The sequence below is a fragment of the Meleagris gallopavo genome, chromosome 1 (genome assembly GCF_905368555.1).
Source record: "Meleagris gallopavo chromosome 1, MGAL_WU_HG_1.1, whole genome shotgun sequence".
Taxonomy (NCBI): Eukaryota; Metazoa; Chordata; class Aves; order Galliformes; family Phasianidae; genus Meleagris; species Meleagris gallopavo.
Genome location: NC_139404.1, coordinates 120,441,453 through 120,458,123, shown reverse-complemented (window position 1 = coordinate 120,458,123; position 16,671 = coordinate 120,441,453). Strand labels below are relative to the sequence as shown.

Genomic DNA, 16,671 nt, shown 5'->3' with positions numbered 1-16,671 from the left:
TTTGTGGAATAAAAGCTAAAAAGAGAGGAAAATGCTGCTTACTGGAACAAGGTGTTTTATCCAGATAAAGAATTTAATCACTAGTTACATGCTTTTCCCTAACTGACTCTTGCACAGTAGAACATTCAGGAAGATACTGGGAGAGCAACAGGTGAATACATAAGCGCTTAGACACCAGTTCCTATGGTTCCAGGTTTTCTGTTTTGCTTGTTTGTTTTTTGCAGTATACTGAAAGATTATTTTCTTATCGTTCTCTCTTACGCAATCACTGGAATACAGAAGGGAAGATTTCTGGTTCTTGTTGACACAAGCAGTGATCAGATACAAAATGACCAGGCACTTAGAGGGACAGTCCCCCCGACTATCAGCCAGAGTGACATCTCTCAGAATTGCCTTTCTTTGGTCACTTTGTCAGATACTTAATGCACACTTCTCCATCTCACACTTCAAATTTCTTGGCAGGTTTCACCTTCAGAAATTACTAAACTACCCTCACGTTTTAAGATCTTCATCTTCTAAAACCACTTACAATCTAAAATAACTAGGATCAGATAGAGAAAACTGTTTATCAATAGGCATGACTGTATTATTTATGCTTTAAGAAGTATATGGTTATCACACACGGAATGGAGAGAAGGGGAATTTGTCCCCAAGACCTCGAGGAGTATGTGATGTTTAGATACAGAAAATGTTAACAATCAAGATAAGAGTGATTTTATTTTGTATTGAGTTCAATTCTTTGATTTCAGTGCATTCTTTCCCACTGAGTCATCATTTGCTAAAAAATGCTCTGAATTTTATGGAGCTGCACGGAGATTTTCAGAACCAGTGCCTGTCAGTGTTACCCTCAACAGTGGGTGACGTAACACAGTTTGAATTAAGTTGCTCACAAGATGCTGCTTCTGAACTTGGAGAAGTCTTGTCAGAGGGACACAGTTTGGGCGTGTAGTGGCTGTCGCTGTAGAAGATTAGTCTGTGATCACAGCATTTTAAGGTCATTTTCATGCCGAGTCGGTGGGTTTACATCAGAATAATAAACACATGGACTAAGTCATTTACTGAAAATTAGCCTGACAACTGCTACAGGAAATGGCTAATGCACTTTAATACGACAACTCCTTGGCACCAAGGGTCAGTTTTTGCCATGTATTCAAGCCCACTGCTTGCATATTTGGCCCCTGAGTAGACCAGTAATGAACTGCTTAAAAAGGCATGAATAGAAATTACTGAATGACACATAGAGGTGAAATGAAGGAGATCAGACTTAATACATAGGAGCAACTTCTATGTGCGGGCTAAGAGGCACTGTCTGCAGATGTGTACTTTAATCTAGACTTGACACTTAGCAATAAATACCTGAAAAATAACTGATAAATGTGTTTAAAAGTTGAATAGTATATGTGACGTGGACACGGAGCTGATGTGTTTCATTCTCCAGTGGTTAACAACCCTCCCAATGTCAGACTTCAGTCAGGAACAACGACTGCCCGTGATGTTAGATGCAGTCAGTACCCTTCATGAGGCTGTTTTCCATAGAGTTTGAGGCTCAAAAGAGGATATTTTCTCCAGTAGGTGCTGAGATCCCATTCAAGCAAGACAGCGTGTCGTAAGAAACTGGTGCACATCTTAGGTACAGTATGCACAGAAGATTCATTGTTGGAGGAAAGAAGCTACATGATCAGTGTTTTTGGAACTGGCCAGGCCATTATACTTGCTAAACATAGATTTCTTGAAATGTGAACATATCCATTATTAGGGAGGTATTCCTCTGATTTGCTTTTATCTTTGAAATAGGCATCTCACTGCAGAAGTATATGCTACGTGAAGTTACCTTATACACATTATATTGTCTGGTTTTCTTGTTTGTTTGTTTGCTTTTGTTGTTGGGTTTTGTTTTGTACTTTGTTAGTTGGTTTGTTTTATTTTTCTTTGATTATGTGGCTAGGAAATTGATGTCCTGCTTCTGCCTTGCCTAGATGTACATGTTCTTAGGCAATTTCACTGCAATTATGCAAGGAACCTTTACACTGTGCTTTAAAATTGATGGTAAAGAGGGCTATGGAACATGTCCTTCCCACCATCCCTCTTTAATTTTAGTTTCTTACACAGAACATCAGCAGGTTAGGGGAACTTCATGCCCAGTTACGTCATGTCTAGCCTTCTACGCAGGTGGGGCCAGACAGCTAGCTCAGGTGAACTCCCTGACTACCTACACTACTTATCTGCTTTTTCATTCCACAGATCTCTGAGTTTCCTCCAACCAGCTCCCTACAAAGCAACTCAGAAAGGCTTTGAGCTTGTGGAAGTGTAAATACAATTGCTATTTGGCTTCATCTGTCCCTGGTCATCTTTTATAATTATAAAGTTAGCCACAATAATCCATGTCATGTTGGTGTGTTGCTTTTATTCAGAACCAGTGATTTAATTAAGATATATCAATGCATTTGGCTCTTGTCATGGAATATTGGTCTGCTGCTGCATGAAATGCCAAGGGAACTTACAAAGAACAAATGCCAAAGCAAATCCAAAGTCTTTTGATATTAAAGCAGGAGACTCTATTGTTCTGACCATGTTCTAATTTAACTGTATTATTTCCATTATATTCGTTGTCATGTTTAGATTTAAATATTTTATACAGTCAAAGCCAGTGCCCTGGGGTCACTCATTAAGTGTCTTGTTATGTTTTGCCTGTCTTAGGAAACATGCAATTTATATACAGAATATATGAAAACATGTACACTTTGTTTTCTATAAGGATAACATTTATCAACTGAAAACCTATTACATATGGTTACAGAGCAACAAGGAATATGTATACATAAAGCAGAATGTGCTGTTTTATTAGACAGATTCGTTATCTTTTTTTTCCTCCCTCTGGAAATATGAATATAAATCTCTGATTAAGTCATCAGAAAATGTATGTTTGATGCTTCAGCTTCCAAATATGCAATTCACATTCTTTCACAGAAATGAGTGATTTTAAGAGCCCCCTAAATTATGCAGACAGGTTGGCACAGCCTGTAACATCTCTCAAATTAGAGGTGCACAATGTCTGGCATAAATAGTGACCTGCCAATCTCATTAAGACCAAGTCCATGTATAAAATGGGAAATATACAGAAATGCAAAGGCTAAGATTCTTGAAAGCATGAAGATCATCAGGTATTCAGTTAGCATGCTAGCTATTAGCAATCCTCAAGTATTACAAGGGCATGAAGACACACTGATTACTCTTTTTGCCTCAACTACACGTCAATAGCATGAAAGAGTGGAAGCAAAAAGGCTCCTGAGTGTGCTTAGATGTGCCTTGGCTAGACACTACTTTATGCCTTAACCAAATTCAGGCTCTCTGATGAGGCATTCCTCCACCTCCATTGCCCAGCAGAGACCAGGTAACTCCAAACATGCATTATATTCAAGAGGAAAGGGATTCCTCTGAGGGTGAATCTGAGATCACTTTAAATAACACACAAAGATGGAACAGTGGCCATAGAAGGCCCACTTCCTTTAGACAAGTTTTTGTCCAGCTCCCCCTCATCTTAAAAGGTGACCTGATGCAAAGGAGTATAAAGACTCTGAATAGCCCATTTTTCAGCAATGAATTCAAACTTACAGAACCACAGAATGGCCAGGGTTGGAAGAGACCTCAAGGATCACAAATCTCCAACCCCCCTGCCACAGGCAGGGCCATCAACCTCCACATTTAATACTAGATCAGGTAGCCTAGGGCCCCATCCAACGTGGCCTTGAACACCTCCAGGGATGGGACATCCACAACATGGGCAGCCTGTTCCAGCACCTCACCACTCTCTGTAGAGAACTTCCCCCTGACATCCAACCTAAATCTTCCCTCCCTCAACTTAAAACCATTTCCCCTTGTCCTGCTGTTATCTATCCTTTCAAAGAGTTGATTCCCCTCCTGTTTGTAGGCTCCCTTTAGGTACTGAAAGGCTGCAAGCCTTCTTTTCTCCAGGCTGAACAAGCCCAGCTCCCTCAGCCTGTCTTCGTAGGGGAGGTTCTCCAGCACCTGATCATCTATGTGGCACTCCTCTGGACCCTGTCCAACAGCTCTCTGCCATTCTTGTACTGGGGGCTCCAGACCTGGACACAGTACTCCAGATGGGGCCTCACAGAGCAGAGTAGAGAGGGACACTCACCTCCCTGATGGAGCCCAGGATACCATTTGCTTTTCGAGCTGCAAGAGCACACTGCTGGCTCGTCTATCAGGATGTTTTTCATCTATCATGTTGTTTTTCATCTATCAGGACCCCCAGGTTCTTCTCTGCAGGGCTAAAACTTAATTAAGGCAGACAGAAGATACAAGGAAAACAAGGCATTTTTAACCATGAGATGTAGCTGGTTGCTTAAGAGGTCTTTAGTTCTGGTGTAGTGCACAGACGTGAATAATGTAGCCATTGTGTGCTAGAGCCAAGTTATGTTCTTGTTGAAGAAAAGAATGCAAGGATGGGGATTGGGAACCAGTACTTCTTGCATTCATGCTCTTAAGTCCTCTAACTGCTAAGATACAAACTTTCTGAGTACAATCTGTCTATCTTTCTCCACGTATTGTATCCTAAATGCTTTGCTGAATAACAAGATGAGTACAGATTCTACCTTCACCTACTTATTACAAGGGATGCTCCAAAAGTAATAATGCTCCTGCTTTATTATGATGGCCCACAATGCCAGAGGCAGATATTAGTAGTTTAGCAGTAGAGGTTGAACCTTCCTGGCAGTATCCCATTACACGTTGTTGCCATGTGACCAATGGCAACAGAGGGACAATCTAACAGAACGGCATCTGACATAGGAATGTGGATGAAGGATAGGGGTGGAATTGAATTCCTCTAAACACAAAAAATGACACCACTGACATTCATCGACATTTGCTGAATGTTTATGGAGACTAACAAGTAGATGTGAGCACAGTGAGGCAGTGGGTGGTGCGTTTCAGCAAGGGTGAAAGCAACATTGGGTCACCTCTTCTGATGCAGATTTTTCTGAGCATTGCATGCAAGCTCTTGTTCGTCAGTGACTAAAGTGTGTAGCTCATGGTGGTGACTATGTTGAAAAATGGTGTTTTGTTGGTGAGAATTTGCTGTATCAAAAACTGTTATTGTGCTTTTTTTAGCTGTTGTAATTTCTGTGGAAAAAAAATAGGAGGCATCATGTTTGGGGCAACATACTTATTTTAAAAAGTGACCATAGCTGCACTTTAGGATGGAACCCATCCTCTCTGAATATGAAATGGCAGCGAGAGATTTCACTCCCAAGTTCGCAAGTAAATCATAGTCTTGTAGCCCAAGAGGTGTAAGTCTGCATCACTTCAAGCTGACGTGTGCATGGAAGACCCTAGAAAGGATTCTTTCTGCACAGAATTTCTCAGTGTTTTGATATTGGCTGCAAATCTGGTTGTGTTTTGGAGAAAAGACTAAAATTTTCATTTGCTCTTTCTAGGATTTAATGTATTGCAAGGTAATGCTCAGAACTGTGTATGCTAAATGAGGTACTTGAACCTTACTGAGAAAAAGAGGGTCAGATGGTCCTTCAATGCAAATATTGCAGCTGCTTCTACCTGTCACAGGACAAAGATTTTGTTGTCTACAGAAAGAAGTCCTTGGTCCAGAGAAGCACAGCAGTGCTATGATGCTCTTCTCTGAATGCTAGTATCCCTTCCTGGGTGTTTCTTTCTCTCCAACGCCCCAGGATATATGGAAAGCATTGAGCACATCTGAGGCTAGCTGACTTGTCGGCACTTTCCCTTGAAGAGAAGCAAGTGATATTCAATTGATATACTTTTTCTACCCCAGGAACATGTTTATATGTTATCTTCTTTGTAGTTGAGGAAATACAGCTGAGAGAAGGCTATATGCTTTCCTTAAACACTACAGTCCGAAGCAGTATCTCACTCTTTTGAAGAGATGCATGCAAATGGCATGTGTGGGTCTAAACTAGTAACGTATGTAAAAGCTACTTATTTTGCTAGATGTGAATTAAGCCCATTGCTTTTGCATAAACGCATGTGCAAACTCTCCCTTGTACCAAAAAAGCAGATGTGCCACTTCAAATAATAACTTCAGATTGCAGCAATTTTTCTTTGAAGACAGTGATATCCTATCAAATAGGGTAGTCTGAGATTGGCCATTTTAGTTATAGGAACCATCCTAAAAATAAGCACCTGCGAGAATTTTGCAGCTATTTGGCTCCATTCTCCTGAGAATAATTTCACAGTTCTTCGTCTCCATACTCTCGAGAATTATTTTTCTTTTTCTCATAATTCTGATGTGAGTTTTGCGGGGGTAAAGAACACACTATTGGTTAAAAATAATATTAAATTCTTTCTTTTTTTTTTTTCTTTTTTTCCTTTTTCTGTTGAAGACAAGCTTACTATTCTTATCAAAGTTATAAATAATTAGGGACAAATTCTGTTCAGGCCAACAAGCTCCTGAATGTGGATAAGTCCCATATGGAAAGTTTTGTAGTAGACTCCTAATCAGCAGGACTATTGGTGACAGAAAAAGACTGTATGCCCTGACCCTGCAGAGTTTTGATTGAGCTTAGAGCCTATGTGAAATCCATGTGATGCTCCTCTCAGCAATGCACCTTGCATCAAGGACCTCATAATTTCCTTACAACAAGTGACTTGATACTCACAAAAAGGTAAGCCAGTTAGTTTATAAGATGTTGTTTTGTAGGAGTTCTCATTTCCTCTCCCATTCTTCCAGCCATTTTATATACGGAGAGACTTAATGATGGAAAAATTGGTAGTGAAAGACATCCAAGAAGTATTTTAAGGATATATTACACATAAAAGATGGATTCTTTTTGGTATTCAGGATATGGGAGACCATTTAGCAGACTCCCAGAGGGAGAGGGGATTTGTAAAGGGAGATGATGGGAGACTGAGCTAAATGTACAACAGAACAGCTGATGGATCAGGAGGGAGAAATTAATTTCAGAATAATATTATGCATAGATTTTACAGAAATGAGCTGAACTATAAGGAGGTCCAAAATGGGTAGTTCCCAACAGCTGAAATGGGTAAAAATAGATAGAAAAATGTTAGTGCTAGATGTGGTGAATATGTTTGTGTCCCTGACCATTAGCAGATTGCCATCAATATCAGCTCCTGACCTTTTCTGTTGTCTCTTGTCCCTATCCCTGAACATTCCCATTTGTCTAAATCCCATTGTTCGTATGTGTCCTATACATCATCTGGTGTATAATTCCCTAGCAGTCATAAATCGATGTCTGGCCAGTTACGGTAGTCACCCAAACTGCTCTTTTTCTTGAACTCCTGCTTATACCTTAAAGGACAGTAAAGTAAGGAACATTATGGAGACATTAAGGGAAAAGATGACAGAATTGGAAATAATGCCCAAAGCTCAAAGGAATAAAAAGAGTTAAAATTTCTGAGGCCTCTCTGTGGCCACAGAGAGAAGTATTGACCAAGCTTTATTTTTGAGACAATACCTACTGACACTCAGCTTCCATCAGTTCCTGTGGTACAAGAATCATAGAAAAGGAACAAAGTAAGAAAATTTCAAGAGAAAGGAATAGAGCATCAATTCTGTTTTGTTGTTGTTGTTCTTTTGTTTTTTAAATAAGTGTTTTGAGATGAGTATGCAGTGCAGAACAAAGCAGTTCATTTTTACTGAAAATAAAAGTCTAGTCTTAGCCAACATAATTTCAGTGTTATTATTAATACCATTTTTTTCATTAAATAGATTTTCCCCCTGCCTTCTCCTTTTGGTGAACATTTTTAATCTTGTGGTTCCATGTGGTCTCTTAGATGAGCTGGCTACATTTAATTTATAAAATATTATTAAAAGTAAGATTACCCAGGAGGAGTTTGGCTGGCCCTATGCTGGAGTGCAGGCTTCATGGCTAGAAATGTAATACCATATTTTATTTAACCACATTAAAATGTGTCCCAGACCTCTGCACATGTTATTCAGTTCACATTCTGATCATCAGCAAAGAGCTCGGCCTTCATTAATGCGTAGCAAGCCGTTTCTCAGAATCGTATGCAATGAGCATCTTTGCTACCTGCTCCCAGTAAGTCTGAGAGCCTTTTCATTTGCTCACTTTGTTGAAGATTATTTGGTGATTAAAAAAAAAAAAAAAAAAAGCACAAAACAAGTAAGGCCTGTTTTTTTTCATGTCATAAGAAAAGCTAACAATTCAATTCCACCAAATAGTACTGATTGCCCTCTGGCATTGGAGGGAGAAAGATTTCAGATATAAATGCCTCGTAGTGAGGTGCTCGAAATGGAAAAATATGGGAGAGGAGATCTCAAGCAAAAAATATATTGGTTTGATGAACGTGTGAAAAATTAAAGCATTTATTTGAATACTTTCAAGTTCACATAGCTGCTAAGTAACTTTTAGTATAGCTTCTAGTTACAGTAGGAAATCTTTTGGATTAAAGACTTCTGATTCAGTGGTTATTTGTTTGTTTGTTTTGTTTGTTTTTCTGATGTTTATTTATTTCCACAAGTTCATTTGCTTGAGTAAGGCTTTAGTTTTCGGGCTGGCTGCACTCTGCCACAAGGTATGGCTGAGACTTGTGTAGAAGCATCTCAGCTAGATTTTCAAGTAATTTGCTTGGAGATTCTTTGTGCAGCACAGAGACAATATAGAACTCAGCAGGAGCTGTAATGCCGGTCGATTCCAGCCTGCCATGACTACGCTGCCAGCAGCCCTCAAACAACCTATGTCAGAGCCAGCCCCAGTGCCTTTTTACAGTCATTAGTTATGTGCTCTTTGTAGATTAGCTCATGTTAGCTGGGTAAATCAGGACCATATCAACTGTTTAAAGGAATTTTCATTTCTGAGCTCCTGGTTTGGGGTTTGAAATGAAATAGTGCCTGAAAACTGTTCTTGTACAGTGCCTGTTAGATAAACCTGTGTGGAAATATCTTACTGCACCCCAGAACTGGCAGCAATACATGTTTCTGTTATCATCCTTAGCAGACAGAGGCAAGAATGAATGAACGCATTGTATGAACTATACCATAATGCTAAATGCAGAGCTGAAGAGGTTTTGTAGTGTGAGGTTCACCTTCCTCCTCCAGTGTTCAGTCTGAGGACAGAGGCATTCACTGAATGTGAGGCACACCAATCCAACAATTTTCACAGGCACTTTCAGGCAGACAAAATGCACCTTAGCAGGGATTCTCGTCCCGTGAAGCTCTGATAGGATTTCAACAGCATGACTCCTGTTACATTCAGCAAAATTCCCACAGCTGAAAACTCACACACCACTTCAGAAGTTGATTACTCATTGTTTAACCTCAGGCTGTGTCGATGCATATATAGGTGGCTTTAGTTGTACTTACCCCAGAGACCTTTTCTTTCTCTGACTCATTCTGCAGTCACCTGAATATGACAATCACTGGAGTACTTCGCTTGTAAGTCCCCAGTGGTACACTGCAGAAAAAAGGCTTTCAATTTTGGAATATAATGTGTCCTTTTTATATTCAGGTCATGTTGTAAGATTGCATTTTTGCTTTTTGAAGTTAAAAAAATGAAGAAAGCAGCTTAAATCTTGATTAAAAGTTTGCTTAATGTCATTTTGTTTATTTATATTTGTATGTGTGCCTACAAGTACACTTCTGGAAATAGGCAGAACTAAGAAAATTAGGGGAAAAGCTAACTGTAATGCTCTCCTGCTGGCTGTTCAGTCTCACCTACTTTGTGCAGAGCACTCTACAGATTTCATTGCAATAAATAGAATACTTGAGTAGATTCCTTGGCTACTTGATAGTATTGGGCTCAATGATATCCATGGGAATGAGATTCCTGAGTAGGATTTAGCTAAAATCACTGCAGATTTGGCTCTGTCTCCGTGAGTGCCTTTGTGGCTCTTAGCCTTATTCCGCTGTTCATAAATATATATTGACATCATAGAATATGATTCTGAGTCTCAGATGCAATAGTGAGCACCCAAAACTGCTGCTATGTTCCCACCAGGAGATATGGCATTCTCAGTAATCTTAGTTATTGTATATGACAGATGATCTTTCCGAGTATGTTCGTTTTAGCTTGATGAAGCAGAACAATAATTTCAGCTTTATTTGGCTTTTTTCCCCAGTAAGTTACATCAGTGCAAAGTACCATACAACTACTGTTTTTCAGAGGTTCTGGAGATCTCTGCCCCTGTGAGATTCCCTTTTTATTTTTTATTTCTTTTAATAGGTACAGTTGTCATCAATGGAGAATAAAAGCGATGGAAAAATCGCTATGCTGGATCGTGGAAAATGCTTCTAAAGAACAAGGAATTTTCAGTTTATTGAGCATAGTCACGCTTAGGGAGTTGGAATGATGTAATCCTCAGAAATCCCATAGAAAATTAGTGTCCTGAATGAAAGGCATCACTCCTCAACAGGAAGTGTCACCTGGATTTTCAGGCCTTAGTGTGACTGCATTGTCCCAGCATCATTTATTTTGCTTCCTGTGAGTGATAAATTTCCTTTGTTGCTGAGACACACATGAGATGATGATAAAGGAAAAATGGAGAAAAAAGTCTGTTTTGTCTAAAGGCAAAAAGAAAGGTAAAGGGAGGAGAAGGCTTATGTAGATACATGTAATGAGGACTACCTGTGTTGCGGATCCTGTTTTCTTACCAGTACCTTAAGCAAACTTCTTAAATTAGGAGCTTTTTCTCACCATAGTTTGGGTGATACATTAAGGCATTAAAAAAAAAGTGTACAAACCTCACTGACTCCAGAGTAGTTGCAAGGAGCTCTGTGCCTCGGAGGAAGTTTTCCTTTTTTTTCCCATGGTCCTGCATCCATGGTTCCTCAACACAGGGTTGGCTCAGGTAGCATTTGATAGCACCTCTCGAGCCCTATCCTGCTTGCCTCAGTCAAAGGAGCGAAGAAACTAGAAGAATAAATAATTTACTTCTGCTTAATGACCATGGCAGCTATGGTGACCCAGCAGTAGTTCAGGGATGTGCCTGCAGGGCCGTGAAGAGATGCACTGGCAAGTTCTTGAAGTGGTAATTTGGGTATATATAGTACTGCAGCTGAAAAACCAGAGTCTTCCATGGGAGATAGCTGTGTCAGGTCTCATGAGAATTGTGTTGGATATTGGAGGCTCTTTGGGCCGTTGGAAAAGAAATGGATGCTAATACTTCAAGAACTCGCAACCTAGAATACTAGCTACTACCAAATTCTGCTGCCCTACCCTGCTGTTCTTAGATCTGTGTTATCAGCACTCAGGTCAGTGTGCAAATCCTCATCCTGCCTTCACTCACATTTCATTGCCATCCCTCATTTAAGCCTAGATGAGAAATCCCCACTCCACAGATGAGGGGATGCCCAGTTTTTAATGGGATCACTGTCCTCTCGCTTTGTCCTTTGGTCTTGCTCCTGGATCCCACGTTTGTGCCATTCTGAGGAGCAGAGCCCAGCACCTCCCTATGCTTTTCCTTCTCAGGGAGGGAGGAGTGAGGTACCTCTCAGCCTCCTCCAGACTGGACAGCCCAGTGCACCTTCAACCCCTCCTCACAAGATCTGACTTCAGCCCTATTACTAGCTCTGTTGCCATCCTCTGAATGCTTCCAAGGACCTTAACATCCTTTTCATGCTGTGGGGAACAGAACTGCACACAATACTCACCAACCCGAAATGTAGCAGGAGCATCACCTCTTTTGACTGGTAGGTTATGCTGCGTTTGATGATTCCCAAAATGCATTTTTCCAAATGCAGTATTTTTTATAATATTCCTACTATAGACATTTTAGCTACATGGTTGAAAGTAATGTGAAGAGAAAAAGGCTGCCAGGTGCAGTCTGGACATAATGTACCAAAACCACAGAGCTGGCTAGATAAGAGAATGTAGAAATGATTAATTGCAGTTAGAATGATCTCCAGTGCAAGAGTTCAAGTGAATCTTTTCACGAGCTTGCCAAATGAAGGAAGCTTTGGAGCCACATGTTATCAAAACTAGAGATTACTAATCAAGAACTGCAGTTAACAGCTGGGCTTGGTTCAGCATTCATCTCTCAACATTTATCACTCAGCATGGGGACTCCCACAGATGTTGAGATGGATTCACCCCCTCACAAGGAAACTCACAAGGAAAGGATTCACTCTTCCTAGTTTCAGATGGGATAGAACGGTTTTATTAGAGTGTCTGATAAGACACTATGTTTTGGTTCTAGGAGAAAACACACCAATGCTTATAGTTGCTGTCAAGCAGAGCTGTACAGAGCCAAGGCCATTTGCAGCAAAAGGCCCAAGGAGCTGAAGGGGAGCAGAATTAGGACAGCTGACTTAAACTAACCAAGGGGATATCCCGTACCATATGGCATCATGCGGATGGAGTTTTGAAGGGGGTGGGAGTTCATCTCTCTTCTGCTAATGGGAAGCTAGCTGGCCATTGTCTGGGGGGTGGTGAGCAATTGCTTGTGCATCACTTATTATATGCATTCATATATATTTATACACATATGCATATTGCATATTGTCACAATTATTTTCCTTTTCCTTCTTTCTATCTTAGTAGATAGTTTTATCACTACCCAGGACTTCTTTGGTTTCTTTCTTCCCAGTTCTCTCCTTGGTCCCAGTCAGAAGGGGGGGAAAAGAGGGAGTGAGTGAATGACTGTCTGGTGCTGGGCCATCTGCTGAATTAAACAGTAACAACTCTCCAGCCAGTTGGTCACAGCTGTGCACCTTTGGTGCAAGAGCTATGAGGCAATATGCCACAGCAAATATAAAGGAGCATTCAGTATACACAGAGCTCCTTGCAAATGTGCATTGAGAACTTCCTATGAGTGGTAAGTGCCTCAAAGTCACAGGAGATATATGACACATTATAATGTCAGGCCTGTTTAAGAAGACAGTTTATCGGAGAGTCCCATTGGCTGCCACAGCAACAGACTCTATGAAGAACCAGGGGGAAGTGAGATGCAGGAAAGTAAATGATATCTTTATTGCTTGTCAGAATATCAAACATCTACTTTTTCATGGATTTGGGTGTTAGCTACTTGTATTTTGATTTCCCTTTATTTCTTTTTTTATTTGGCCTAAGTATTTCAAGAAAAAGGCATTTTCCTCATAATCTAAAAATGATTGGCAGTCTCAGATGTGCTGGAAAGCATCTGGACTGCCTACTTGTTCATTCTAGGTGAAAAAACTATTTGATTATAATTATTTCTTAAATTTTTTAGATATAATACTAACTTTTTTTTTTTAGATTTTAGGCAGTAAAATCAAATTAAATGCATTCTTTACCTTTGAAGAGTTTTAGATTATGTTCACAAACCTTGGCTATACTTCACAGAAGTTTACTGCTTTTATTTTAAATGGACTACTAGATTAGAAAAATACAGTAGAATGAAGTGTGAGTATGTGAAATGATACACTGGAAAAAGCAATGGGGTGTGCCCTTTTTATACAATACTTCGTTAAGATGTTTAATACATACACAATTCCTTCCATGGAATAATAACATCAACTTCCCTAGTAAAAACATCAGTAGAAAAAGAAGAATAAAACTGTTGCAAACTTTGATGCTCAGTTGGTTACCTTTTATTTTCTGCTACAAGTGGCCCATATTTCCTATATACATTTTACTAAACTCATCATTAGAAGACTAAGATAGAATTGGATTCAATCAGTAAATTATATGAAGTGTTGGTTTTTAAGATCATTTGCTAGTACCTTCTGTTTTCATATGCTTATAAATCCCCTACTACACCTTTGATAATTAAAATATATATATGAATGATCAGGAAAAAAAGATTAGTATAGTGATATTTTACTTTTTCAAGTTAACACTGAGATGAAGAGAGTGGGATAGGCATGGACAGTATTTGTAAGTCTGAGAAAACAGGGAGATAGTGGTTGCAATGTTACAGGGAGTGTGTCCTGCACTGATGCTGTAGATTAAGAAACAGCTGCTACACCCGTGCCCTCACACAACATTTCTCCTAAACCCTAGAAGGATGCAGTCCTCTGTATTTATTTAACAACCTCCAGTGAAACCAGTGCAGCTAATTCAGTTGATAATGTTTTTTCTTTTGATAGATGTTTACATGATCTGTTTGGGAAAACTCACTTTCTGCTTATTTTCAGCCACATCTGTACCAGATTGTACGGAGGCTGAGGGATCTGTACTTTTGTTTCAATGTATATTGCAACATTCTTATTGCATTCCACAGGTCCTCCAGTAAACGTTACTTGCAATATTTTTATCAACAGTTTTGGATCAGTCACAGAAACCACAATGGTAAGTGCTATGATGCCATTGGCAAGAGAACAACAATACTTAATATATGTCATGAACACAACCTGTCAATTTTTCTATTTATTGTTCAACTTGCAGGTCCTCCTGTAAATGTTACCTGCAACATATTTATCAACAGCTTTGGTTCAATAGCAGAAACTACAATGGTGAGTGGGACTGGTCATTGAAGCCATCTTGTGAAGGAGTGGGATGTGATGTAGAATAGAGATGCTCTAGATGTGGGGACATTTATTAAGTTCTTAAATTTACTAATTTCAGCTAAATTAAAATATAAGTTTTATAAAATAACTTGATTTATATAAACCTGTTGAACTCAACTATCACATCTTAATATATATCTGTAGTTGCCATAGTCTGTATTGACTGTGATGGCAGTAACTACAGGCATGCCCAAGGCAGTTTTCCCAGATGTTGTTAGCACTGCAACGGCAGAAAAGTTGCTGGAACTCAGCTGTGGGGCTGCTTGCCAAGGGCTCAGTGTTTGAGTGTTTCTACAATCCTTGCTGAATTATCTGCTGCTGCAGACTGGGCTGACAGAGGTACCAGAACTGTCTCATTTAACTTAACTATATCTCTGAATTTAGAAATCACTTTGGTAAATGAAGTAAATGCACAATACAGCTATGAGTAGACTTGATTATTTTCAGGGCCAAAATAATGCTACAAAGCATTGGGATTGCAGATGATCAAAATTCTTATTTTGACTGAATTCAAAGAACACAGTCACCCATAAAATAAGTACCAAAGTCAAAAATTCATTTTAATATTTAAAAAGTTAAATAGTTAGAATTATCATTTCAATATGAGATAAGATTTTTAAAAATTGCTGAAGTTCGGGATTAAAGAAATAATAAGGAAAAGAATGGTGATGATGATTGTTGTCTAATTTTCTTCTTTTTTAGTATGAAATCTAAAAAAGTTAAACTCTCATTTTCTTTAATACTTGCTCAGAAAATCAAATCTGAGTGCATGTAAGAGTGGTTACTTATTCAAGCATACATGTACCTGACTAATGAGGTTAATACTATGAATATGAATGAATATTTTTGTGGTTTTCATATAACATGATAAAGATATAGTAATTACCAGGTGTGTGTGTATGTGCGTTAAATCCATTCTCTAAAAGACCTTGCAACAGATCCCAGTTTTACTTTATATTCTTAAAGTTTCCTCTTCCATAAAATAATCTAAAAAGAGACTTCCCACCTTCACTGAAATTTTGCATGAATTATGCACATTGCCTCAGGGCACAGTGTTCAGCTATGGACACTTCTGTAACAATTGCAATGTTTTTTCACTACCCTGTTTTGTGACTATTCCTACACACAGTGTCCAGGTCTTCCTCTTTTTTTTTTTTTCCTTTTTTTTTTTTTTTCCTTTTAAAGCCAGAGTCAATAAACGTAGAACTGCAGGACCAAGTTCCTGTTAAAGAAAAATAAACTTGTTAACTACTTAAGTTACAGCAAAGAGCTGTTTTCTATTATAAAATAAAATAAATATTGGCTTGAAATAATTGCCTTCTGAAGGAAGAAAAGATATTTTGTCTAATTTAGGCATTTTATTTAACATTAAAATACTATATTCACATATAATTGAAAATTGAAAAAAATCTACAGCAGTTACTTAATGTTTTCTAGAGGAAAAAAGGCAAGTAGTTGCTTTCTTAAATAGTGTAGGAAAGATTCTTCTGTAAATGACACAGCTATAAAATATGTAGTTAAAAAGTAAACAGAGAACAAGGTTTTAGAATATGTATCCATAATCTTTTAAAAACAACTTAGAACTAAAACCAAGTTAAGTTTTATATGAAAACTCCCTTAATCTTTATTTAAAATAATTATCAACAGATAACATTTTGAAAACTTTGCTTTCCTTTATTTAAGAGTTTGAAAAGACAGATATGAATGTAGACTTTTTTAATCCAGCTGTGTCTATTGATCTTAAGATGTAGAGACATTAGCATAGCTTTAAGTAGCAAAAAATCCTGCACGTCACTGGCTTTACAAGATGGCATTCAATGAAAATATTTGCACGACCTAATGCTGATTGCATTAATTAGACTCCTTCATTGCTTTGATTAAATCCCCTCATTGCATTTTACCGTCTATCAAATATGTTAATGTGCACCTTTTCAATGTTCATTAACACATTCTGCTGAAAACAGCTAAACATTCAAGTTGATAAAAACAAAGACTGTTGGCTTTCTTATTTTGCTTTGTTCATGATGCCAGAAAGTGTGGAAAAAGTTCTCTTAGATGCTGTTCGGTGGTTTGATATTCACTTTCTTAATGCTGTAACTTTTTTAGAGTCAAAGTGACTAGTTTTAGGATGTTTAAAAACTGGTCTGAGAGGCAGACATCAATTGCTGTTCCAACTTTGTTTTTCTGAAATAAATACAATAGTGGTAAAA

The 16,671-nt window shown here is 38.6% G+C and overlaps 1 protein-coding gene across 1 annotated transcript in view; it reads left to right on the top strand.

Annotated features, from left to right (window-relative positions):
• Positions 1 to 16,671, top strand: part of GLRA2 (glycine receptor alpha 2) — a 130,412-nt gene that overhangs the window by 11,574 nt on the left and 102,167 nt on the right. The window contains exon 5 of the mRNA XM_085211788.1: positions 14,176 to 14,243. Within this exon, the coding sequence (XP_085067914.1) occupies positions 14,176 to 14,243 (68 nt within the window). The remainder of the gene's footprint in view (positions 1 to 14,175; positions 14,244 to 16,671) is intronic.